Raw genomic sequence first — 25,997 nt, 5'->3', positions numbered from 1 at the left:
TTTATATTTCAGTCTTTTGGATGAATTATTGCCACGAAAAATTGGTACCTTTATTACTAACTCTACTTGAGCCTGAAACAGAGGTGCCTGAACATATCCAGATCAATCCAGACAAGTGGGGTTTTATTCATCCCTACCAGCAGATGGAGGTAGAGAACAAAACTTTGGGCACTGCCACATATTCGAGAGTGCCACCTGCAGTCCCTCAGTATTTCTCTACCTCCAGCAGATGGTAGAGGCGCTAACCCTGCAGTCCTGTCTGACTGGTTTTGTTAAGGAAGAAATTTGCTCCCCGAGGTGGCAGGTTCCTGTACAAGGGCCATCCCTTGGGTGGAGCCAGACGAACAGGGGGTTGGATACCCCTGGCCAGTTCAGCCTGCAACCCCGGGACCCAATTAACCACACCCGAAGCCCCTCCGCCAGCTCAAAAAGAGAAATACCCTTTTTTTTATTAATTCATTTTATTCTGCAGGGCCTTTAAGGCTCTGAGTTTAAAAAAAAAAAAAAGCTATGTTGCGGCAGAGGCAGCTCAAGCTTCAGCTGAGTGGTCGGTCAGGCAGTCGGGGGCGGGCCTACTTGTGATCTGGCAGAGTGGGATCACTGTCGGCAGAGTCAGGCTCCAGTTGGGAGCCAGTATCTCCGGTTTATGTTTCTTTGCCTTGCCGTTTGAATCGCGTGATTTTCGGTCGTTTTTTTTTTTTTTGGCGGCCTGCTAAGCACACCAGCAGGAAACTTTCTGTAGGCTAGGCGCCCTCTGCTGTTTCTTGGGCGGCCATGTGGTGCACCCCACCCCCCGCGATCCCGGCTGTGTTGCCGCGATCCTGGCCACGGCATTGCTGGTGATTGTGTTTTGAAAAAAAAAAAGGTGCAAGGGATTGGAGGATGGTAGAAAAATAGCTCGGGGAGGTTTGCCGAGCTTGTGGGAGTCGGATGGCTCCTCTTAATAAACGTCTCCTCTGCACAGCGTGTGCAGGAGGGGGAGAAGGGGTGTCAAGTAAAATGTTAAAGCCCCAGAATGGTGCAAGAACGGCGGCGGCGACACTAGGCTTGCAGGAAGGAGTGGCTATGGCCGCGGAAGCGGAGCCAGATTGGGGGGGGGGGGGTGCCGCCCCGAGGGTTCGGGGGGGTCCCTGCCACCGCTTCCTTCATCGAAGTCTCAGCAGAAGCCGGAGGATCAGGATGGTGCAGGTTCTAGCAGCCCCAAGCGCCCTATGGGACCCCTGGGGGGGGTTCACCTGAATTTGTGCTGCTCATGCACGAAGCCTTCCTGGCTAAGCAGGAGAGAGAGTGCGGTATACAGGTTAACCTGGTCACCAAGACGACCATCCCAGTGTCTGGAGCTTCCGCTCTGAAGGATATTCAAGATCGGAAGCTGGAGGTGCACCTCAAGCGAGCCTTCGAGGTTCTCGGATTAGGCCTGCGAGCGCCGGTCTGTGCCAGCCTTATGCAGTGGGCCTGTTTGTGTTGGATCCAGAAGCCACAGGAACAGACTGCCTCTGGGATCCTGTCCCCTGCCCAGGCGTCTTGACTGGAAGCTGGGGTTGCATATGGCGCTGATGCCTTGTATGGCCTGGTGCGGACCAAGGCTCTCGCGGTATGGTCTCATTGGTTGCGGCCCGATGTCATTTGTGGTTGCGAAATTGGTCGGCTGATCTTTCGTCGAATTCACAACTTTGTAATTTGCCTTTTCAGAGAAAGCTTTTGTTTGGTGAGGATCTGGATCGACTGATGAAGTCACTAGGGGAGACGAAAGGAAATAGACTGCTGGAGGATCGGAAGTCGATCAGAAAGTCTTTCTCCTCTCTGCCTCGTTTTCGGGAGTCAAGGCGTTTTCGTCTGGCAAGATCCTCAGGGACCTCTGTTCCAAGACAGGCTTCGCATAGACAGCAGTCCTTTTGAGGGACTGGCAGGTCATCTAGAAGCGGAGCCACCCAGGGTGCGTCTCTGGTAATTGGGGGCAGGCTGGCCCGGTTTTACGGTGAGTGGACCAAAATAACATCCGGCCGGTGGGTATTAAGCATAATGAGAGAGGGTCACGCCTTAGAATTTGCTCGCCTTCTCAGGTCGGCCTTTCTGGAGTCGCGCTGTCTTTCCCGAAACAAGCAGGCAGCGGTCCAGGAAACGCTTCAGATGTTAAGTCTGCAGGCGGTGCTGCCGGTGCTGGTTGCTGAACAGGGACAAGCAGGTATTCCATCTATTTTGTGGTGCCAAAATAGGAGGGCACTTTCCGATCTATCCTGGATCTAAAAAAGTTCAACCAGACTTTGAAGGTACCACGTTTTTGGATGGAGACGTTACATGCCGTAATTGCGGCAGTAAGGAATGGAGAGTTTTTGGTGTCTCTGGATCTCACCGAAGCTTGTCTTCATATCCCCATCCGTCAGGAACATCAGACATTCCTCAGGTTCATGGTGTTGGGGCAACACTATCGGTTTCAAGCGCTTCCCTTCGGTCTGGCCACTGCCCCGCGTACCTTCATGAAGGTGATGGTGGTAGTGACTGCTGCCCTGCGACAGGAGGGGTTGTTGGTGCACCCTTACCTGGATGACAGGCTGATTCGGGCGAAGTCGCTGGAAGAGTGTGTGTGGTCTGTGGACCGCGTGAGGTCTTTCCTGGAATTTCTGGGCTGGATCATCAATGTGCAGAAGAGTCATCTGCTGCCATCTCATATCCTCGAGTACTTGGGAGCCCGTTTTGACACCTTGCGGGGCAGGGTGTTTCTTATGGACGACAGGTTGAACAAAATCCAGGAGCAGATAGCTCGGCTACTTCATCTACTGCAGCCAAAGGTCTGGGATTATTTGCAGGTCCTGGGCTCTATGGCGTCCATGTTGGAACTGGTACCGTGGGCTTTTGCTCATTTGAGGCCCCTTCAGATAGCGTTGCTGTCGCGCTGGAATCCTCTGTCAAAGCAATACTTTCTGCCCCTGTCTCTGACGGATTCTGCCAGGTCCAGTCTGGCCTGGTGGATGACGCACAGAAATCTGGAGAGGGGAATGCTTCTTGAGGTCCTGGATTGGGTGGTGGTCACCACGGATGCCAGTCTTCGCGGCTGGGGAGCGGTGTGCCTGGGCAAGTCGGCGCAGATTCTTTGGTCGACGACGGATCAGGCATGGTCCATCAATCGACTGGAGACGAGAGCAGTGTGCAGGGCTCTGATGGAGTTTCTACCCTTGGTCCGCGGTCGGATGATATGAATTTTTTCGGACAATTCAACCACGGTGGCTTACATCAACTACCAGGGAGGAACCAAGAGTCCAGTGGTAGCACAGGAGGCTCGACTGTTATTCGAGTGGGCAGAGGCCCATCTCAAGGGGATCGCCGCCTCCCACGTAGCAGGAGTCAACAACGTCCAGGAGGATAACCTCAGCAGGCAGAAGTTGGATCCGGGGGAGTGAGAGCTGTCTCCAGAAGCCTGGAGTCTCCTCTGTAATCGGTGGGGGACTCCTCAGTTCGATCTTATGGCGACAAATCTCAATGCCAAGATGCAGAGGTTCTTCAGCCGTCTAAGGGAGTCCGGGGCGGTGGGGATCGATGCCCGTGGTTGACCGGAATTCTTCTGTATGTTTTTCCTCCGTGGCCTCTTTAGCAAGGGTACTCAGACGGACAGAAAGTTATCTGGGGGGCGGTTGTAGTGGTGGCTCCGGAGTGGCCTCGTCATCCTTGGTTCATGGACCTACTTCGGCTAGCAGTGGATGGACCTGTTCGACTGTCCCAGTTACCGAGTCTGTTGCATCAGGGTCCCATATTTTCGGTTCAGGAGGATTGCTTCTGTCTCGCGGCCTGGTTTTGAGAGGAGGCGGTTGTGTGAGAGGTTATTCCGATCCAGTGATTGCTACGCTTCTGCAAGCAAGTCGTCCTGCTACCTCATTGGCTTATTCTAGAGTATGGAAGTTTTTTGAGACCTAGTGTGGACAACAGGGGCTGGACTCTCTTAGGGCTTCAGTTTCTCATATTTTGTCCTTTTTGCAGGAGGGCTTATCCAAGGGGTTGGCCTATAGTTCGCTTCGAGTCCAGGTTTCAGCCTTAGGTTGTCTCAGAGGGGAGAGTACAGGGAAAGTTTTGGCTTCTCATCTGGATGTGGTGCGTTTTTTATGGGGAGTCAAGCATCTCTGTCCACCTCTGCATAATATTTGTCCGGAGTGGAATCTCAATCTCGTGTTGAAGGTCCTTTACGAGGAGCCCTTCGAGCCTTTGAGTCGCACGTCTTTGAAAAGCCTCACTCTGAAGATGGTCTTTTTGGTCGCTATCTGTTCGGCTAGGAGGATTTCAGAGTTGCAGGCGCTTTCTTGTCGTGATCCATTTCTGCAGATTTCATTGGACAAGGTGTCTTTACAAACTGTGCCTTCATTCCTTCCCAAAGTGGTGTTCAGTTTTCATGTGAACCAAACCATGGAGTTGCCTTGGTTTCTGGATTGATCTCTGGATCCCTCGATAGATCAGGATCTCCATCTTTTGGATATGAGACTAATGATATTGTGCTACTTGAAGGTCACTAACAAGTTCCGACGCTCTGATCATTCGTCCTCTTTGGGGGTGCAAAGAAGGAAGAGAAGGCGTCAAACTCTTCTTTGTCTCTGTGGATAAAAGAGACCATTGTGGCTTCGTATGTCTCCAAGGGAAGACTGGTTCCGGGGGGACTTCGGGCACATTCGACTTGGGCTTAGGCAACGTCTTGGGCTGAGTGTCAGTTAGTGTCTCCACAAGGAGATATGTAGAGCCACAGTGTGGTCTTCATTATACGCTTTCACCAAGCACTATCGTTTGGATGTGTGGGACCCGGAGGCAGTCTCTTTTGGGGAGAGTGTTCTTCGAGCGGGTCTTTCGGGTTCCTGCCCAGTGTAGGAGGTCTTTGGTGCATCCCACTTGTCTGGACTGATCTGGGTATGTTCAGGAAAGGAACATTGGTACTTACCAGCTAATTTTCATTCCTGTAATACCATAGATCAGTCTAGAGGCCTGCCCTGAGAATCTATGCTGAAAGACTGCTGTAGTTTTGTTCGCAAAGCAGCATTGCCATTTTTGGCCGAAATTTTTCAATTACTGTTTTTACATTGGTTTCCAGTTGGTCAGGGGTATCCATTTTCGGAGTCGCACTTTAATTTACTTATCTTGGCTTGGGTATCGAGTAATACTGAGGGACTGCAGGTGGCACTCTCAAATATGGGGCAGTGCCCAAAATTTTGTTCTCTACCTCCATCTGCAGGTAGGGATGAATAAAACCCCACTTGTCTGGACTGATCTGTGGTATTACTGGAATGAAAATTAGCAGATAAGTACCACTTTTCCTTTGCTTCCAGTTTCAATGATATGACCGGAAATGCATCAGAGTTCAGTCCCTGTGAGTAGCACTTAGAATGTTTTATTTCTCTTGTCAGTCAAGGCCCAGAGGCATAAGAAAATTACCAAATTAAGAGGGTTTGATATTTCTGTTTCTGAAATCTCCCCTTCAGCTATTTATACAAATTGTCTTTCAAAAGTATTTATTTGTAGCCTTATTCATGCATGTATTTGAAAACTATAAAAATGTACTACAGTTATTTTCTTAAGCATAAAGATCTATATTTTTGTGGTCAGAAAATATTTATATTTCCTGATGTCTCAAGAGCCACTCAGGCTAGGAGGAGACATTTCCTTGCCTTGAAAGTAAAATTGATAATAATTGGGGCTACTTTCTTTTTGAGATATCCTTGTATTTGTTATGTTCCTTTTCAAGGAAATAGATACAGTTTTTCTGACCCTTTACATTTGGAGACGTTTCTACAAGATAAAAAGATTGTAGGAGGTAGTCTAGATGGCCCAAAAGAAAGTTAAAGATCTCTCTCCTTTCCTAAAGTACTATTTAATTTCTTGTAATAATATGTTTCTCCCCCGTTTTATCAGACAGTAATTGAGACACAGGTATTCATTGTAAGTAATGTTTGAAATATGTAATTGATTATTTTGATGTCATCATTACTTATATATATTTTGTTTAAAGAAGTTTGAATGAAAATTGAATAATGATTTAAAAAAAAAAAAAGTACTACAGTTAAGCGTAAATATTCATAAAATGTAATAGAGATTAAATTGTATATTTTTACCCATGAGCAAAGTTTTATAGGCAGTGTAGTTCAGTGCATGCTGCAAGAAAATGTACATGTTGATAAAGGTGAGTCAGTCGATATAGTATATTTGGATTTTCAGAAGGCATTAGGAAAAATCCCTCATATATAAGAGAGGACTCAGTAAATTAAAAAATCATGGCCTAGGAGGCAATGTGTATTGGTTACTGGTTTAAAGATAGGATGGCCAATTTTTCTAATGGAGAGAGGTAAATAGTGGAGTGCCTCTGAAATCTGTACCGGGACTAGTGTTGGTTAACTTATTGATTAATGATTTGGAAAAGCCAGCAACAAAAGAAGTGATGGTACAAAAATATTCAAGCACCTAAACAAAAGTGGACTGTAATGAAGTGCAGCCAGACTTTGTCCAGTAGAGGAACGGGGTATCCAGATGGCAGATTAAATTTAAGATGGACAAGTACAAAGTAATAAATGTATAGTTAAGAATATTTTTCCTATGCAGGGTTCTGCATAACGACACAGGAAAAGAATCATGTAGTCATTGTGAACTATTTAGTTTTATTTTATTTATTTAAAAGATTTATAACTCACTCAGAGGTTCACAGTGGTGTACAATGAAAAATTACTACTTACCTGATAATTTCCTTTTCTTTAGTATAGACAGGTGGATCCAAAACAAGTGGGTTATGCACCTCGACCAGCAGATGGAGATGATGAAGCAAAGCTGACATCACTGTATATATACACACACACCCCTGTACTGACATCAGCCCGCCAGTATTGTCTGCAAAATCCAACTGTGATCAGATTAACACAACTTAATTATTAACAGATAACCATTCCAGCACCCAGCCAACAGGAAAACACTGAGCTCAAACAAAGAATGTATTCACAATAGTCTAGGGACTGGATTAACACTTACACTTAACCCATGGAACACTCAGCCACACAAGAGGACAATAGCACACCCTTCTAGCAGCCAAGGGCAGGAAGGTGGATCCACCTGTCTATACTAAAGAAAAGGAAATTATCAGGTAAGTAGTAATTTCTCATTTCTTAGTGTTTAGACAGGTGGATCCAGAACAAGTGGGATGTACCAAAGCTACTCCTGAACAGGGCAAGGGGCTACCCGTGGTTCAGTCAAAACTGCATGTGCAAAGGCTGTGTCCTCCTAGCCCTGCATATCCAGATAAAATTGTGGAAAAGGTGTGTAAGGATGACCACATTGCAGCTCAGCAAATGTCTATGGGAGAGAATCTAACAATCACCCATAACACTGCCTGAGCCCTAGTGGAATGAGCTCTAACCTGACTAGGCAACGGCTGCTCAGCATCCACATACGCGGCCATGACTACCTCCTTAATCCAGCGAGCTATTGTAGCCTGCAAAGCCGGCTCACACTGTTTACTTCCACCATGGAGAACAAATAGGTGATCCATCTTCCTGACAGGGTTAGAAACCTCCATATACCTCAAGATATGTCTCTTGACATTCAAGGGCCGCAACAGGTGATATTCCTCTGCATTTCTTTCCTTGTCCAAAGATGGCAGGTAAATGGACTGATTCAAGTGAAAATCCAAAACCACTTTTGGCAAAAAAGAAGGAACAGTACACAGCTGTATCACTCCCAGAGTCACTCGCACTCAAAGGACTGGTTCCTGACAAGGCCTGCAGTTCGGATACTCAATGCACCAAATTGCTGTTTTCAAGGTCAGTAACTGCAATAAGAGGGTGCACATCGGTCGAAAAGTAGGGCCCGCTAAAAAATCCAAAACAGACCACAAGGAGTCGCTCCCAAACAAGAATGAGCCTTTAAAGGGAAATTTTGTAAGGTTAGACTTGGAGGTTGCATTGGCTGACCAGTTTCTCAATCATAACTGACGCCTGGCCACTATTACCGAAGCCGCCGCTCTGGCTGAAGAGCGAACTAAATCGCACCCGACATCTGCCAAAAAGACAGCTAACAGTTCCATCAGTGCCCTAGAATTCACACTAGGTTAATCGATGACCTGAGAGAGAAGTAAATAAGAGCGAACCATCAGAGAACAAGAAGCTTATCTGCAAAGTCACTACTATTGCTTCAAAAGCTTGCTCGCTCCTCCCTCTATGGGAATAGTCATCCTATTGGTGACAAGCACATCTATTTTTGGAAAACGTAATTGCTCTCTCGCCATTGGATCCAGCGGGTTCAGTACTTCCAAGACTCATTCCCCTTTGAAATTAGCTTCCGGGGTGCTCCATTCAAGATCAATCAGTTCTTGAATGGCCTCCATAATCAGGAACATAAGAGCATAAGAAATTGCCATGCTGGGTCAGACCAAAGGTCCATCAAGCCCAGCATCCTGTTTCCAACAGAGGCCAAACCAGGCCACAAGAACCTGGCAATTACCCAAACACCAAGAAGATCCCATGCTACTTATGCAATTAATAGCAGTGGCTATTCCCTAAGTAAACTTCATTAATAGCAGTTAATAGACTTCTCCTCCAAAAACTTATCCAAACCTTTTTTGAATCCAGCTACACCAACCACATCCTCTGGCCACAAATTCCAGAGCTTAATTGTGCGTTGAGTGAAAAAGAATTTTCTCTGATTAGTCTTAAATGTGCTACTTGCTAACTTCATGGAATGCCCCCTAGTCCTTCTATTATCCGAAAGTGTAAATAACATAAGAAACACAAAGCTTTCCACAAAGAAATCAAAATGGGATCTTTCTTTGGCTCAGACATGGATTCAGCCACAGGAACTCTCAGCATCTTCAAAGTCTCTGGGAAATCAGAGCTAGTAACTCATCCTTATGAAAGAACCACAACATAGTTCTCTATGGCTCCAATCTTGGAGGAATTTCCTCATCCTTCAGGGAGTAAGGATCAGCTTCATTATCCATGCATCTGGATCCCCATTGGGAAGGCTGGCAATTGATCTAGGCATACTCAGATGCTTAGCTGCAGCACCAGGCGTGCGGGATTTCACCGCCTGTGACTGACCTGATAAGATTGGTTGGGGTGAGGACTGCACCTGAAGAAAAGTCTGCAATCCTTAAAAAAAAAAAAAAATAATAATAATAATAATAATCCATCCAAGAAAAGGCAGAGGGATCTATGTCAAAACCAGGGGGGTCTATAAGCTGAAAAACATTTCATGCCATATACTTAGGTGAAAATGTGTGGATACCTCATATATCAAATGAGCTTCTTTATATTTAGAATGCTCACAAACAGGTGGTTGTAGCTTTAAGGCTGCTACTTTTCAATTTATCTCAGTACTCTAAGACTGGGTAACCTTCTTTTAATCATTGGTAACCACATTCATTTTTTTCACTGTTAGTAGTTTTTACAGAGACGAGACACTTATCATTGTGTAGTGTAGCTTTGTTTGGACAGCATTTGACAACACCGGCCCGACACGGTACGCGTTTCGTGGGCTTCGTCAGGGGTGGTAAAAATTTTGCGGTGTGTTCTTTAGGACTGTCCCGCCATATGCTCTGCTGCTCGGTCTCAGCTTTAACTAAGGCAGGAGACCGAGCAGCAGAGTATACGGCGGGACAGTCCTAAAGAACACACCGCAAAATTTTTACCACCCCTGACGAAGCCCCCGAAACACGTACCGGGTAGGGCCGCTGTTGTCAAATGCTGTCCAAACAACGCTGCGCTATGCAACGCTACGCAATAAGTGTCTCGTCTCTGTAAAAACTAACAGTTAAAAAAAATTAATGTGGTCACCAATGATTAAAAGAAGGTTACCCAGTCTTAGAGTACTGCGATAGACTGGAAAGTAGCAGCCTTAAAGCTACAAACACCTGTTTGTGAGCATTCTTTCTAAATATAAAGAAGCTCATTTGATATGAGGTATCCACATTCACCTGATAAAGTATATGGCATGAAACGTTTTTCATCTTATAGATATGATGTTTGTTTAATTTCTGCTTGTTGATACATCATATTAACACAGTTTTTGAGTACAAAACCAGGGGGGTACCTGTCTTGTGACTACTGAACTACCTTCCCCCACTGACAAACCACAGGGGACCTCCAGAGTCAGGAGACCCTTTTGGCAACTCTACCCAGGCCCGCATCAGGCTGGGAAGAACCAGGCTTAGTAAAATAAGACTAAGGCATTTCCCCCTGAGCTTTCAAGCAGCGCTAACACAAGTTAGAGGGAATGCCAGGCTGAGATGCCTGAATATGATAAGCAGCAAAGAGGGTAAGGCGCTTAGGTTTCTTCACTATAGGTGCCATCAGTCTGTCAGTATACTCTAACAGGCAACTGAGAAGTATGCGTCCAGCTTGTATCTGTACTGCAAAACCTAGGCGTCCAAAATTTAGGCGTACAACCCTGTGCTTTTATGAGTACCTAAAAATTGAGCTTCCACAAGGCCACGTAGGTAAGCATGTGTGTATAAATGCTCAGATACCCCTATCACTGGATGCCCAACGGGGCGCCCAACTAAGCGTCTGAAATGGATGCACAGCTGGACACACAAACCGGAACTGAAGAGGGCAGCCTAATGCACAAGAAAAGCACATGAAACACCACTGCAGCTTACCACACCGTGAGCAAGGAAAACCTGAGAGCAGGGCCTAGCCAAAAATGGCTTTTCTACCTGCCAGGCTGCCCACAGACCCCAAGCTCCTCCGGAGGTGGGAACAAACCTCAGATCAGCAAGCCAAGCACAGAGACCGAAGGAAAGAGGAATCCCTAAAAACCAAACCCCTTCTCTGCTTTTTTGTTTTGTTTTTTTTAATCTTTACTTGAGCTCAGCTGGGATGAGCTCAAGTACAGATTTGGTCATTTGGTCTCTGGCTGCAGGGGGAGAGGGCATATACCTTCACCGCCATGCTCAGTTTCCTGCACCTGCTTGCCTTTCAGCTATTTTCAGTTAAGTCCACGCTGGCTGAAAACCAGCTACTGGACCAAGGCACTAATCTGAAGGAGGGATCAAATAAATATCACCTCAAGAATTCTCAACTGAGGGAGGGGACCATATGGTATCACCCCAGGAGAGGGGGGAAATAAATTTTCCTCCTTTTCTCCTTCTAAAAACTTGAAGTAATCCCCAGTAGAGAGATGCATGTCCACCGTCTACTGGAAATGGAGAATACTGGTGGACTGATGTCTGTGCAGGGGTATATATACCGTGATGTCAGCTTTGCTCCATCTCCATTGGTTGGTAGAGGCGCATAACCCACTTCTGGCTCTATCTGTCTACACAAGAAATAAAACATAAAATCAACAAATACAAAAGATAAGTGAATTTGCCAGGTGTATACAAACCAATAATGATCAACGAAAGAAATCTAAACATCTAATTCAGAGGCATCTTGAAACAAAAATGTTTTTAGTAGCTTTTTAAATGTCTGTGTGTCCACCATCAACCATAATAGTTCCAGAGAATGTTCTAGAAAAGGCATGCTTTGGGAAGAAATGACATCACCCTAGGAGATGGTAACTTGAATCTGGTGTCCCATACCAGACTGTAATCTTTAGCTATGGATGTGCACTTAAGCCCCTTGCAAAACCCCAAGGATAGCACTCATGTTGCTACAAAGGCTGGCAATGTCACAGAAGGAAGTAAGACCTGATTTAAAACACTTCTCCCTTACGAACTGGGAGATGCGCTGCGCAACTGGGTGGGTGAGAAGTGGAGGAAGATGGCCATAAGGAGATTGTGGTGGTCTGCGAGCCGGCTGCTACTGACGCCTGTATCTCGCTCCTGCGAGCGGAGATGGCTCTTGTTTGCTGATGAGAGCAGAGTTTGCACATTGGTTCGCCGAGGTCCGGCAAGATATGGTCGGCATAAAAAAAGAATTTGGAGTTATAGTTAATGAGCTGCGGAGAGACATCACTGAGTTGGGCCAGAGACTTGAGGAAACAGAAACTCTTCTTGATGACCAAGCTGCTGATCTCTCTGAATGTTGGAAAGCATTGGTAAATGTCACACAAGTGACCTGAAAGAGAAACTTAAGGACCGAGAAAACAGGTCTAGTAGCGCAAATCTCAGGTCCAAGGAACATAGGAAATAGATGAATCTGGGGACTGTTTTGAGACGGTACATAGTATCTTTTCCATGATTTTAGGAGCAGAGGAGTCCTCATATCCAGTGCCTACAATTAAGCTATAAAGAGCACATAGAGCACTTGGGAATCAATACCAGAACATGCCAAGTGATATAATAGCCTATTTCCATAATGTCATTGTCAAAGAAAGGGTTGTGCAACTAGCCAGAAATCTGGGTCCATAAGAACATAAGAAATTGCCATATTGGGTCAGACCAAGGGTCCATCAAGCCCAGCATCCTGTTTCCAACGGTGGCCAATCCAGGTTACAAGGACCCAAAAACTAAGTATATCCCATGCTAGTGATGTTAGTAATAGCAGTGGCTATTTTCTAAGTCAACTTGTTTAAGAGCAGGTAATGGACTTCTCCAAGAACTTATCCAAACCTTTTATAAACCCAGCTACACTAACTGCACTAACCACATTCCCATGGCAACAAATTCCAGAGCTTTATTGTGCGTTGAGTGAAAAAGAATTTTCTCCGATTAGTCTTAAATGTGCTACTTGCTAACTTCATGGAATGCCCCCTAGTCCTTCTATTATTCGAAAGTGAAAATAACCGAGTCACATCTACTCGTTCAAGACCTCTCATGATCTTAGAGACCTCTATTATATCCCCCCTCAGCCATCTCTTCTCCAAGCTGAAAAGCCCTAATCTCTTCAGCCTTTCCTCATAGGGAAGCTGTTCCATCCCCTTTTATCATTTTGGTTGCCCTTCTCTGTACCTTCTCCATCGCAACTATATCTTTTTTGAGATGCGGCGACCAGAATTGAACACAGTACTCAAGGTGTGGTCTCACCATGGAGCGATATAGAGGCATTATGACATTTTCCGTTCTATTAACCATTCCCTTCCTAATCCTAACATTCTATTTGCTTTTTTGACTGCTGCAGCACACTGAGCTGACGATTTTAAAGTATTATCCACTATGAAGCCTAGATCTTTTTCCTGGGTGGTAGCTCCTAATATGGAACCTAACATCGTGTAACTGCAGCAATGGTTATTTTTCCCTATATGCAACACCTTGCACTTGTCCTCATTAAATTTCATCTGCCATTTGGATGCCCAATCTTCAAGTCTTGCAAGGTCCTCCTGCAATGTATCACAGTCTGCTTGTGATTTAACTACTCTGAATAATTTTGTATCATCTGCAAATTTGATAGAGATGTGAATCGTGTGATTGATCGTCTTAACGATCGATTTCGGCTGGGAGGGGGAGGGAATCGGATCGTCGCCGTTTGGGTTTTTTAAATATCGTGAAAATCGTGTAAATCGCAAACCGGCACACTAAAACATCCCTAAAACCCACCCCGACCCTTTAAAATAAATCTCCCACCCTCCCGAACCCCCCCCAAAATGCCTTAAATTACCTGGGGTCCAGTCGGGGGGAGGGCGGGAAAACCGGCACACTAAAACAACCCTAAAACCCACCCCGACCCTTTAAAATAAATCCCCCACCCTCCCGAACCCCCCCAAAATGCCTTAAATTACCTGGGGTCCAGAGGAAGGGTCCCGGTGTGATCTTTTACTCTCGGACCTCCGTGTGTTGTAGAAATGGCGCCGGCGCTACCTTTGCCATTTTGTGCCGCCATTTTGCGCAAAATGGCGCCGGCCGTAGACAACACGATTTGACTGCAGGAGGTCGTTCCGGACCCCCGCTGGACTTTTGGCAAGTCTTGTGGGGGTCAGGAGGCCCCCCCCAAGCTGGCCAAAAGTCCCTGGGGGTCCAGCGGGGGTCCGGGAGTGATCTCCTGCCGCGAATCGTTTTTCCATACGGAAAAACCAAAGGTAGCGCCGGCGCCATTTCTACAAGCACCGGAGGTCCGAGAGTAAAAGATCACACCGGGACCCTTCCTCTGGACTCCAGGTAATTTAAGGCATTTTGGGGGGTTCGGGAGGGTGGGGGATTTATTTTAAAGGGTCGGGGTGGGTTTTATGGTTGTTTTAGTGTGCCGGTTTTCCTGCCCTCCCCCTTCCCCTGATTTACGATTTTTTTGACGATAAATCGGGGGAATTGTTATTGTATCGCGGCTCTAACGATTTTTGACGATTTAAAATATATCGGACAATATTTTAAATCGTCAAAAAACGATTCACATCCCTAAAATTTGATAACCTCACTCGTCGTATTCCTTTCCAGATCATTTATATATATATATATTGAAAAGCACCAGTCCAAGTACAGATCCCTGAGGCACTCCACTGTTTACCCTTTTCCACTGAGAAAATTGACCATTTAATCCTATTCTCTGTTTCCTGTCTTTTAACCAGTTTGTAATCCACGAAAGGACATCGCCTCATATCCCAAGACTTTTTAGTTTTCGTAGAAGCCTCTCATGAGGGGCTTTGTCAAACGCCTTTTGAAAATCCAAATACACTACATCTACCAGTTCACCTTTATCCACATGAAGTCCGACAAAGGATATGACATGGGCATTAGAGCTGAGGTCGGGCACGTACATACACCAGTGCATGGGACAGGCATTGTTAGAGCAGGGGTCAGTCACAGCTGGATATGACATAGGCGTTAGAGCTGAGGTCGGGCACGTACATACACCAGTGCATGGGACAGGGATTGTTAGAGCAGGGGTCAGTCACAGCTGGATATGACATAGGCGTTAGAGCTGAGGTCGGGCACGTACATACACCAGTGCATGGGACAGGGATTGTTAGAGCAGGGGTCAGTCACAGCTGGATATGACATAGGCGTTAGAGCTGAGGTCGGGCACGTACATACACCAGTGCATGGGACAGGGATTGTTAGAGCAGGGGTCAGTCACAGCTGGATATGACATAGCCGTTAGAGCTGAGGTCGGGCACGTACATACACCAGTCCATGGGACAGGGATTGTTACAGCAGGGGTCAGACACAGCTGGATATGACATAGGCGTTAGAGCTGAGGTCGGGCACGTACATACAACAGTGCATGGGTCCATGAACGCCCGAAGTCACGTCCTGGCCGTCCAGCTTGGGAACTCAAGACAGCGGGAAGGTCCACCAAGGACACTTTGAGCTGGGCACTAAAGCAGCATCTTGCACGCCGTTCGTGGACCTTCCCGCTGCCTTGAGGGCCCGCCTGTATGTTCAATCTGGGTGTTCAAGGCAGCAAAAGCGCGTCCGTAACAGACAGCAAATAAAACAGAAAAACTTTAAGAATTAAACTGTGGCTGTGTGACTTATTAAGGGATGAGAGTCCAGCTGCAGTGCTGCTTAAAAGGACAAGTACTAGAGATGTTACAAAAGGTTGACTGGATAGAAACTTAAGAGATGTAGTTTATATCCCCAGCGTCTAATTTAGTGCCTCAGTGTGGTCTAGGCCCATTACACTTAAAATGCACATTGTGATGGGAAAGGGAAACTCATGAGTTAAAGGGACATTATCTCCTTGTATCTATAATTCTACACAAGGTAGATTGCAATAGTTTGCCTCCAGAGTCCTGGAAAACACCTACTGGAGACCCATATTGTCATATTAGGTCACTCCCTGACTTTCTAGTGCATAGATCTGCTCTAAGTCCTCAGAAGACAAGAGAGCAACATCAGCACCCCATTACTACTTACCCAGAATACCCCCCACTCACAAAGGACAGAGGGGACAGAAATAAGGGAACGTGCACCCTCCCAACACACCGGCACCTCAACTTACCAAAGAACCATAGGTGCAGTTTGCCTGCTTAGTTTTGGAGGTGCAGATGGGGAGGGCATATCGATGGGGGGGGGGGGGGGGGGCACAGAGAGGGGGCATAATTCAGCACTCTCACCTGCACAGGGCCAGTGAAAAGGTTTTAGACACCCTAGACAAATCCCCTGAGATTTACGTACTGGTGACAGTTCCAGCACTGTGCTCCCATCTGGCCCTCTCCTCCTCAGTCGATTGCTGGTGAGATGGGCTGCGCTGGCAGCCCTGGGTCCATCTCTTTTTTTTCCTGCCGCTAGAGGGATGGGCTTCACTAGTGACTAAGGGGAATTTTACCCTCCCCAAGTTTTGATGCTCTGCCTTCCTCACTTAATGGAAGCCCTGTACCTCCACCTGGATCATTTGGGGGGGGGGGGGCACTTCCTCCATGTTTCCTCCTCAAACTACTGAGGAAACTCTGAAATTAATGTTAAATATTCAGACTGACCAGGTGAAATTCAAACCTATCATCAGAAACCTCCACCCCTTTCAGTAACTCCCCGCGGCTAAGGCAGAACTAAGGAACAAACATGGTCCATTTTGGCAAGTGGTTACACAGTGGCATGCTAATTGGGGGAGGGTGGGTGCAGAGGTGCGGTCTGCCCCAGGTGACAGCCAGGATGGGGGGGTGCCTGCCAGGAGGTCAGCGGCCGTGAGAGGAAAAGGAAGGTGGGCACCCTCCTGGCTGGCAGAAGAGGAAGACCGCCGGGCCACTATCAGAGCCCATCCCACTCATGGGAGAAGAGGGAGGCCGCAAGCGGTGGCAGGGTCAGTGGAAGCGGTGGTGGGGCCGCTTGGCAATAGTGATCATAATATGATCAAATTTGATTTAATGACTGGAAGAGGAACCGTGTGCAAATCCAAGGCTCTCGTGCTAAACTTTCAAAAGGGAAACTGATACAATGAGAAAAATTGTTAGAAAAAAACTGAAAGGAGCAGCTACAAAAGTAAAAAGTGTGCAAGAGGCGTGGTCATTGTTAAAAAATACCATCCTAGAAGCACAGTCCAGATGTATTCCAGACATTAAGAAAGGTGGAAAGAAGGCATAACGATTACCGGCATGGTTAAAAGGGGAGGTGAAAGAAGCTATTTTAGCCAAAAGATCTTCATTCAAAAATTGGAAGAAGGATCCAACAGAAGAAAATAGGATAAAGCATAAACGTTGGCAAGTTAAATGTAAGACATTTATAAGACAGGCTAAGAGAGAATTTGAAAAGAAGTTGGCCGTAGAGGAAAAAACTCACAGTAAAAACTTTTTAAAATATATCCGAAGCAGAAAGCCTGTGAGGGAGTCAGTTGGACCGTTAGATGATCGAGGGGTTAAAAGGGCACTTAGAGAAGATAAGGCCATCGTGGAAAGATTAAATGATTTCTTTGCTTCGGTGTTTACTGATGAGGATGTTGGGGAGGTACCCGTAATGGAGAAGGTTTTCATGGGTAATGATTCAGATGGACTGAATCAAATCACGGTGAACCTAGAAGATGTGGTAGGCCTGATTGACAAACTGAAGAGTAGTAAATCACCTGGACCGGATGGTATACACCCCAGAGTTCTGAAGGAACTAAAAAATGAAATTTCAGACCTATTAGTAAAAATTTGTAACTTATCATTAAAATCATCCATTGTACCTGAAGACTGGAGGATAGCAAATGTAACCCCAATATTTAAAAAAGGCTCAAGGGGCGATCCGGGAAACTACAGACCAGTTAGTCTGACTTCAGTGCCAGGAAAAATAGTGGAAAGTGTTCTAAACATCAAAATCACAGAACATATAGAAAGATATGGTTTAATGGAACAAAGTCAGCATGGCTTTACCCAGGGCAAGTCTTGCCTCACAAATCTGCTTCACTTTTTTGAAGGAGTTAATAAACTTGTGGAGAAAGGTGAACCGGTAGATATAGTATACTTGGATTTTCAGAAGGCGTTTGACAAAGTTCCTCATGAGAGGCTTCTAGGAAAAGTAAAAAGTCATGGGATAGGTGGCGATGTCCTTTCATGGATTGCAAACTGGCTAAAAGACAGGAAACAGAGAGTAGGATTAAATGGACAATTTTCTCAGTGGAAGGGAGTGGACAGTGGAGTGCCTCAGGGATCTGTATTGGGACCCTTACTTTTCAATATATTTATAAATGATCTGGAAAGAAATACGACGAGTGACATAATCAAATTTGCAGATGACACAAAATTGTTCAGAGTAGTTAAATCACAAGCAGATTTTGATAAATTGCAGGAAGACCTTGTGAGACTGGAAAATTGGGCATCCAAATGGCAGATGAAATTTAATATGGATAAGTGCAAGGTGATGCATATAGGGAAAAATAACTCATGCTATAATTACACAATGTTGGGTTCCATATTAGGTGCTACAACCCAAGAAAGAGATCTAGGTGTCATAGTGGATAACACATTGAAATCGTCGGTTCAGTGTGCTGCGGCAGTCAAAAAAGCAAACAGAATGTTGGGAATTATTAGAAAGGGAATGGTGAATAAAACGGAAAATATCATAATGCCTCTGTATCGCTCCATGGTGAGACCACGCCTTGAATACTGTGTACAATTCTGGTCACCGCATCTCAATAAAGATATAATTGCGATGGAGAAGGTACAGAGAAGGGCTACCAAAATAAGGGGAATGGAACAGCTCCCCTATGAGGAAAACTGAAGAGGTTGGGACTTTTCAGCTTGGAGAAGAGATGACTGAGGGGGGATATGATAGAGATGTTTAAAATCATGAGAGGTTTAGAACGGGTTAATGTGAATCAGTTATTTACTCTTTCGGATAGTAGAAAGACTAGGGGGCACTCCATGAAGTTAGCATGGGGCACATTTAAAACTAATCGGAGAAAGTTCTTTTTTACTCAACGCACAATTAAACTCTGGAATTTGTTGCCAGAGGATGTGGTTAGTGCATTTAGTATAGCTGTGTTTAAAAAAGGATTGGATAAGTTCTTGGAGGAGAAGTCCATTACCTGCTATTAAGTTCACTTAGAGAATAGCCACTGCCATTAGCAATGGTAACATGGAATAGACTTAGTTTTTGGGTACTTGCCAGGTTCTTATGGCCTGGATTGGCCATTGTTGGAAACAGGATGCTGGGCTTGATGGACCCTTGGTCTGACCCAGTATGGCATTTTCTTATGTTCTTATGTTCTAAGCACTAGGCGGCCGCCTGGAGTGCTATGGATCTGGGGCCGGCAGCTGCCTAGCCTTTTCTTCTTCCCACCCGTGTGTCCTGGATGTTACGCTTGCCACCTGCGGTGCGGTCCTCTCACCTATTTGCTAAGACTCAAGGCTCCAGCTCTTCATAGCTGGCAGCGGTGGGCTGCCAACTCCGGCCTCGGACCCCCGCCGGCGCCTCTGGCTCTGCGCCGCTTCGTGGGACTTCCAGCCGGGATGCTTCCATCCTCCGGGCCTCTCCGCATGGGCCGTGGAGAGACACCATTAGCAGCACGGCGCCTCCCCCTGGGTGCGTGCACCATGTAAGTCTTTTAAAGTGTCCGCAGTGGGAACCTGGCCGCGGACCCGGATGCTGATGTCAGTTCCTTCATCGCATAAAAGCTCAGGCAGCGCTCCTAAGCGTTGCCTTTGCAACAGGTCTCCTCGTACTCGTTGCTACCTGTGTCTTCCTTGCTCCGTGTTCCTGTTCTCCAAGTTCCTGGTTCCTGCTCGTCTCTTCTGTCTCGTTAAGTGTTGGATTGACTACTTGGTTCTGACCTGTCTGTCTGTCTGACCTCATTGCCTTCTCCAAGCCTGCCCTCTGCCTGCCTGCCCTCTCTGTGCCTTGACTTCTGCTACGTCTGACCATGCCTGCCTTCTCCGTGCCCTGACCATTGCTACGGATAACCTCACAATAGACTCTTTCTCGTCCAGAGTTCTACGTTGCTTGCTACACCTTCCTGTGGCCGCCAGCCTCTATCCAAGTTCTACTGTGATGCCTCTTCTACTTTCCTCTGGACGTGGACTCTTAGGGCTTCGGCCTTTCCTTGCTCAGGCACCCTCAGTCACTCCAGGTTCCTTGGTGCCTGAGTTTCAGTTCCACAACCCATCCAGGGTAGAACTCTGCCACCTGCTGGCTCTGGGCTGAACCGCTTGTCTCTAATGCTCTATCCCGAGGCCCGCCTAAGTCCTGCCGGTACCCATAGCCTCAACCCGAGGGGAACGTGGGCTGGTATAGGTGAAGCTCCAGTGGCATCTAGTTTCAGCCCACTCCCCCTGCTGATGGTGGGGACCTGTGGTCCCTTGCCTACGGGTTGCGTCAACTCCACCTCAGCCCAAGAATCCACTTCCAGCGCAACACTGGAAGAGGAAGTGGTGGATTTACACAGGCAGGAACAAGGAAAGGCCATGTAGTCATGACCCAAATTGGGAAGAAGATCAGCACGTGACCCGGATCATAGCAGGAAGAGGCAGCATCGGCGTTTGAGTGCAAGTGGAACAGCAACAGTACTGCCCCCACCCCACCCCAGGTGCAGGAAGCGGAGCTGTACCACTTCCTGTGCTCTCAAGAAAAATGAAGAGTTCCCATCTGTTGGGGAGGATGAAGGAGAAAGTTGCTGCTGTGCCTGTGATGGGGAGCAGGGTGGGAGTGAGAGAGAATGTTTGTGTCTTCGTGTGTGTGAAAGCAGGTCTGTATGTGGGTGGGAGAGAGGGTACCTGTGTGCAGGGTGGTATGTGTGAGAGAAAAATGGAGGTAGCCTGTGTGTAGGGGTGTGGAAAGTGTGTGCAAGAGAGAGGGCGCCTGTGTAAGGGAGAGGGGAACAGAAAAGTGCACCTAGGGGCGGTGGTGCCAAAGAAAGTATCCACCACGGGTGCCAAATACTTTAGGTATACTACTGGTGTTACATTAATTGGCATATTTTATAGAAAGATGAAGTTATTACAATTTATACATTGATCAAAACAGGGGCAGGAAGAATTGTAAAAGTCAATATTTGTCTGCTGCTTTTAGATAAAATGTAAATAAAATAATTCTGAAACCAGGTTAACAGAAGTCATGCCACTGCATGTTTTGTACAGTATATACAGCAATCTTACTGCTGTGACTTTAGTTTGTAAGCGTAATCTTCAGAAATCAGTAGGCAAGTAATACATTTAACAAGCAAGTGAACTAAACTTTTTGTTTTTCCTGTACAGAAGGCTGCGATTTGTAGTACAGGGCAGCTGAATAACAACGGTGAAACATTCCCTTCTGCTAAGTATTAGTCACCCTTTCCGGTCTCACCTTTCACAGCAGTAGAATGAGTTGTTAACATTTAGTTCTTATTGGCTGCTTTTGGCAGCTGACCCACGTTAGCCACTCAAGTGCAAGGGTAAAGAAAAAGCACAGCCACAGCCTATAAGAAAAAAAATGAGTTGGCCTTGGACGTCACCACTGGTATCCAGGAAGTAGAGTGCGGCATCCATCTGAAGGAAAGCAACGTAGTGAAGGTATGCAGCCATTATTTGATAATGTAACGATATTAACAAGAAGAGTGAAACATCTCTGTTGTATTCCAGACACTTCTATAGCGCTACTGCAAATATATTCAGGGCTAAGCAGACACTCAGAAGCAGGAACTCAACTTTTTTTTTTTTTTTAAACCAGTGTAATAAAGTATGGTTAAGCTGTTAACTCTTGGGAAGGGATTGGAAGACCCCCAGATAGGTAATTGAAGTTGGGCGTGCACCACCTTAAGCATCGATATTTCAAAAACAGCAGACATCAAATAGCACCCAGTAATTTAAAACTAATAAGGATTTTAGAAATCACCCGCTCTCCATCCCTGTGGCACACAGATTGTGTGTGTGTATACCCCCGGTTCACGACACACGGACACAAACAAAATATGCGCACTCTGACTCTCACACACATACACTTGGTGAGAGAGAGAGAGAGTGTGTGTGTGACACCCACCCCCACAATACCTCCATTTCTCTCTCACACATGCATCCTCTCGTAGATGCACAAGCACACACCACGCTCATACACACACACTCTCTCTCTCTCTGACTCTTACTCTCAACAGGGCCCGTCTCTCGCTTCTTTGGCGGCACTGCAAGCCCCCGGCTTCTGCCGCCGGCTCCCGGGAAATGGCGGCGCCACAGGCACGCGTTCTGCCGCTGGCCTCTTCTTTCGTAGGAGCTCGCTTGCGCTGGCGGGGAGTGGGAACCCCACCAGGAAATCAAATCATGGCTCGGCACTGTCGCGGGATCTCCCTGCTGGTGGCAATGGCACCCCAACCCCCTGTTCTTACCCGGGGCAAACTGCCCCCCTCGTGCCCCCCTCCCCCTTAGTATGCCACTGGTTGGATTCCTTGGCTGAAAAGAGGATTCTTTGTGGGGTTTTTCCCCTTTTTTGCTTTTGCTTGGTGAGACCTGGTGCCCAGCAAAGAGAGAAGGAAGCCTTGGAGAAAACTTCTACTGCTGTTGGCTCAAGGTAACCTTTTTTTTCCTTTTATCATTCTTTTGTTCTCCTTCCTTAAAGTTATTGCCTTGAGTCACAGCACCAGCCCTAGTCTGCTTCTCTCTCAACCCCTTGTCCATTTAAAAGGGAAGGGATTAATTTATTCTACTTAATTCTAGGTAGAATAGGTGTGTTTTTTCCATTTTCACCCAGTTTTGAATTTAGGACCCCTATTTTATTTTCTCAGCTTAAAAAAGGAAAGAAGCAGAGGCAGCTAGGCATAAGCCTGCCCCTGAGTAAGCCCCAAACAAGGGTACTAAGGAATCACTGATGTGCCTCACCTAATAAATGAAACAGCCTTGCAGGCCAAAAGCCCAGGAGAGAGGACTTTTTGGTGTCATCCTTCCCCTCTCTGCTGGAAAGCCCTGATGAGATGCTGGCAAGTGACCAAGACCATAACGGCCCCTGGGGAAATTCCAGGGTTTGGTGGTCTCTGAACCCCAGGGAGTGGTTGGGGAAGTAATCTTCACCCCTCCCCCAGGAGGAGATGGTTTAGGACACTATACCTGGGCTATTTATTTATTTATTTATAACTTTTATATACCGAGGTTCAATTAACAAGATTAATTATCACTTCGGTTTACATTACAACTAGCGACATTAACAGAGACAAAGTCTTGTTTTACAATGAACAGGGTAGAAATAACTTGGATAACCTGGGTAACAAAACCATGAACAGGGAAATAATCTGGGATAACAAATTATGGGAATACATAATGTTGGGTGAAGCAACATAGGCTACTCCTATAAGGTGTACTATACTACTGAGGGTCCAAGTTTTCCAACGGATCCAGGCCTTGCTGGAATGGGGTGACATTATGAAGGGTAAGTGGGGACTAACAATTGTGGAGTATGGCTAGTTTATACTTTCTGTACCCTCCCTAAAGCTGGTAAATGTGTTTTCCAGTTCAGCTAAAGCTTGAAGTAATATCCCTTCTATGTCATAAGGCCATAGAACCTGTTCCTCCTCAGGAGTGTGGCATGGGGTTGTATTCTTAGTATGTCTTGATCCCCAAGATGTTGGGTGGGCAAAAGCCTATTCTGGATTTGTAGAATTTGAACAAAATGCTGAACCAAGAGAGAGTCGAGATGAGTTCACTCCAGATAATTCTGCCATTTGTTCATATGCACTCATTGGGGATTTTTCAGATTTGTAGTGAAGGGCATGCATGCAGCCTCTCAGCCACTGTGAGTGTGTTCACAAAATGCCAGGCAGGCATTACAGCACAGCTGCAGAAGCATAGTCTGTTTTTCTATACCTGGACAATTGATTGGTGATAGGCCCTCCCCAGCAGGCACCCTGAAGCCTTTCCCATGATGACTCAAGCTACTTCAGTCCTTGGGATTCATCATCAATTTTCTAAAATCCATCTTGATCCCATCCCTGAGATCTAGTTCATATGGATCTGGATTGACTTGTTTCAGGAGAAAGCCTTCCTACCAGTCGAAGCCTGGGACTTTAAAGGGCCTCATGAGTTCACATCTGCATCAGGACTGTCCTTATCCTGCTAGGCCACATGGCGGTGGCAGTCCATGTAGTTCCTCTGATTGAAGGCCCCACAGGTGAAAACCAAAGGACCCTCCAGGATCAGTGAGATAATTGCTCCAATTGTGGTGGAATTGCTTTGCAATGGTGGATACACCTGGAAGTTCTGGTCTTAGGACTTCTGCTGTGTGTTTCAGCTCAAGTAGTGCTAACCACTGATACTTCCATCAGAGATTGAAGAGTGTACACTGGTGCTTCATGGACCTAAGGAGTATAGTCTGAAGCAGAAAGCAATCTGCAAATCAACCTTCTGAAACTGCAGGCTATCCTGTATGCATTAGAAGCTTTTTCCCACCTGCTCTTCCACAAGAAAATCTTGATCCAGATAGACAATCACTTGGCCATGTTCTATATATAAAATAAGCAAGGAGGCATGTCCTTTGGATCTGGTTGTGGGTTTGTCATCACAGCTCTTACCTTTTTTTTTTTTTTTTTTAGGTGAACTATCTCCTAAGTGTTTGAAATTCATGAATTCCTCTACTTGTTCTCTAAGTGCATGTGACACAGTGGTGTTAAAAGGTCTTAAGAGATGCAATTAGTGGCCCCCTAGCATCCCTGCTGAATGCATCCTTGCTCAGCTCTCACTCCCTAAGTAAGCACCAATCTGTCCAACACTGAAAAATTCCCCATCTTAACCTCACAGGTCCTGCCAAATTTCATCTGATTTTCATTGAGTCTATTTGTTGCAAAAGTAGTCAAAATAGTTATTCTCAGACAGCTCCCTGGAGTTCCTGGATGAGCATGGTGTCCAATTCAGATTCCAACTGAAACATGCTGACACTGATGCTATTTAGCTTCAATCTCACTCTGGTATTTTATTTATTTGCTTTTGTATACCGACATTGGGGTACATCACATCGGTTTACATGTTGGCGTGAAGAAATAGTAGGACGAGCGTGTCTTACTATTTTACATGGAACAGAGGCAAATCAGCAGTTACTGCAATTACGTTTAGCAAATCAGCAGTTAGTACACTTACATTTTAGCAGTGGTGAACATTGAAACAGAATTGATTCAAACGCTTAACGGCGATTTGATTCAACAGCTCAGCAGGTCAATAATTATGGTTACATAGGGAGGTGAGCATATCTTGTTGTTTACAGAGGGAAGGGAGTCTGTACATGTCTAGGGGTTAATTGGGATTGTGATCTTTCTCTTGTTGTGAGGTTGGGGTGGGTATGAGGAGGGGGGGTGGGGAGTTAGATTTGAGGGCTGAAAGGTTTTTTGGAATAGCCAGGTTTTTAGAATTTTTTATTTTTTTAAAAGGACTGGGTGGACGTCTCCAGTCTGAGTTGTTCAGGGAGTGCGTTCCACAGAGATGTATTAGCTGTAGATTGGTGTTACTCGACACCTTTGTGGTCTTTAACACCCTGAACCACAGCATTTTGTTGTACTAATGATCTCGGGCTGAACATTTCAGGGAAAGGTTGTTGGTTTTGTTTTTTTTTTTTTAATGTTTTTTTAAAACTGGTGTTTTACCTATTTAGCTGTGGCTCTCATATTTCATCATGGTATGCAATGACCTCTGGTGTCCTGAGAGGCTCTATTCTTTCAGCCTCCCTTTTCAATATTTAGAAATTATTTGCAGGCCATTGTGTGTATTCAGGGGTGGATTGGCCTATCGGGGGATCGGGCATTGCCCCGGTGGGCCAGTCGCTCTAATCACGTGGTCTGCCGGGCACGGCTGTGACAGAGCCGCGTTCGGCAGACCACGTGGTATCTCCTGGGCAGTGAATCCCTGGGCCGGTAGTCATCGGGAATCCACCCCTGTGTGTATTATAGGTTGTTTGTTTGAGGCCAACTTGCATGCTACCCATCCCCTCCCCCCTAACACCGCATTATTGCCCAATGCTTTTGCCACACCCTCACAATTACCTGAACACTAACACGTGCTAATTAAAGAGTAATAACTTTAGTTTTTGGAATATTTAATGACAGCTTATCTTGAGTGGGTGTCCACCACCAAAAGCTCTTAACAGTTTCCAATTTGATAACACCGTTCTATCATTGTGGGCCAAGTCCAGAAGCTGAGTCATGCTAGAGCCAAACGCAAATTAATGGGTCTATTGACTTAGCTGCATTAAAATCTCTATATATTGTATGCTGATCAAACTTTTGTGCAACAAAAAAGTGGGCATGCTTAGTATACTGTGGAAAAATAGTGCATTGGGCGTTTCTGGACTATAAAACCCTGCTTTGTGCAGCTGCTCC

General features: G+C 46.1%; 1 protein-coding gene across 6 annotated transcripts in view; it reads left to right on the top strand.

Annotated features, from left to right (window-relative positions):
* The first annotated feature begins 21,075 nt into the window (after positions 1 to 21,075).
* FBXL8 (F-box and leucine rich repeat protein 8) overlaps positions 21,076 to 25,997 on the top strand; it is a 48,473-nt gene continuing 43,551 nt past the window's right edge. Inside the window, exon 1 of one of the 6 annotated variants that reach the window (XM_029608680.1) lies at positions 21,076 to 21,225. Coding sequence is in view for 1 of the 6 variants with exons in the window: in XM_029608675.1 (XP_029464535.1) it covers positions 21,738 to 22,213 (476 nt within the window). In the remaining 5 variants the exon portion in view is untranslated. Of the gene's footprint in view, positions 21,226 to 21,701; positions 22,214 to 25,997 lie in introns of those variants that run through there. The other 5 variants (XM_029608676.1, XM_029608681.1, XM_029608678.1 and 2 more) reach the window with 5 other exon arrangements.

The sequence above is a fragment of the Rhinatrema bivittatum genome, chromosome 7 (genome assembly GCF_901001135.1).
Source record: "Rhinatrema bivittatum chromosome 7, aRhiBiv1.1, whole genome shotgun sequence".
NCBI classification, from domain to species: domain Eukaryota; kingdom Metazoa; phylum Chordata; class Amphibia; order Gymnophiona; family Rhinatrematidae; genus Rhinatrema; species Rhinatrema bivittatum.
Note: the sequence above shows the minus strand (reverse complement) of the source record. Positions and strands in the feature narration are given on the sequence as shown.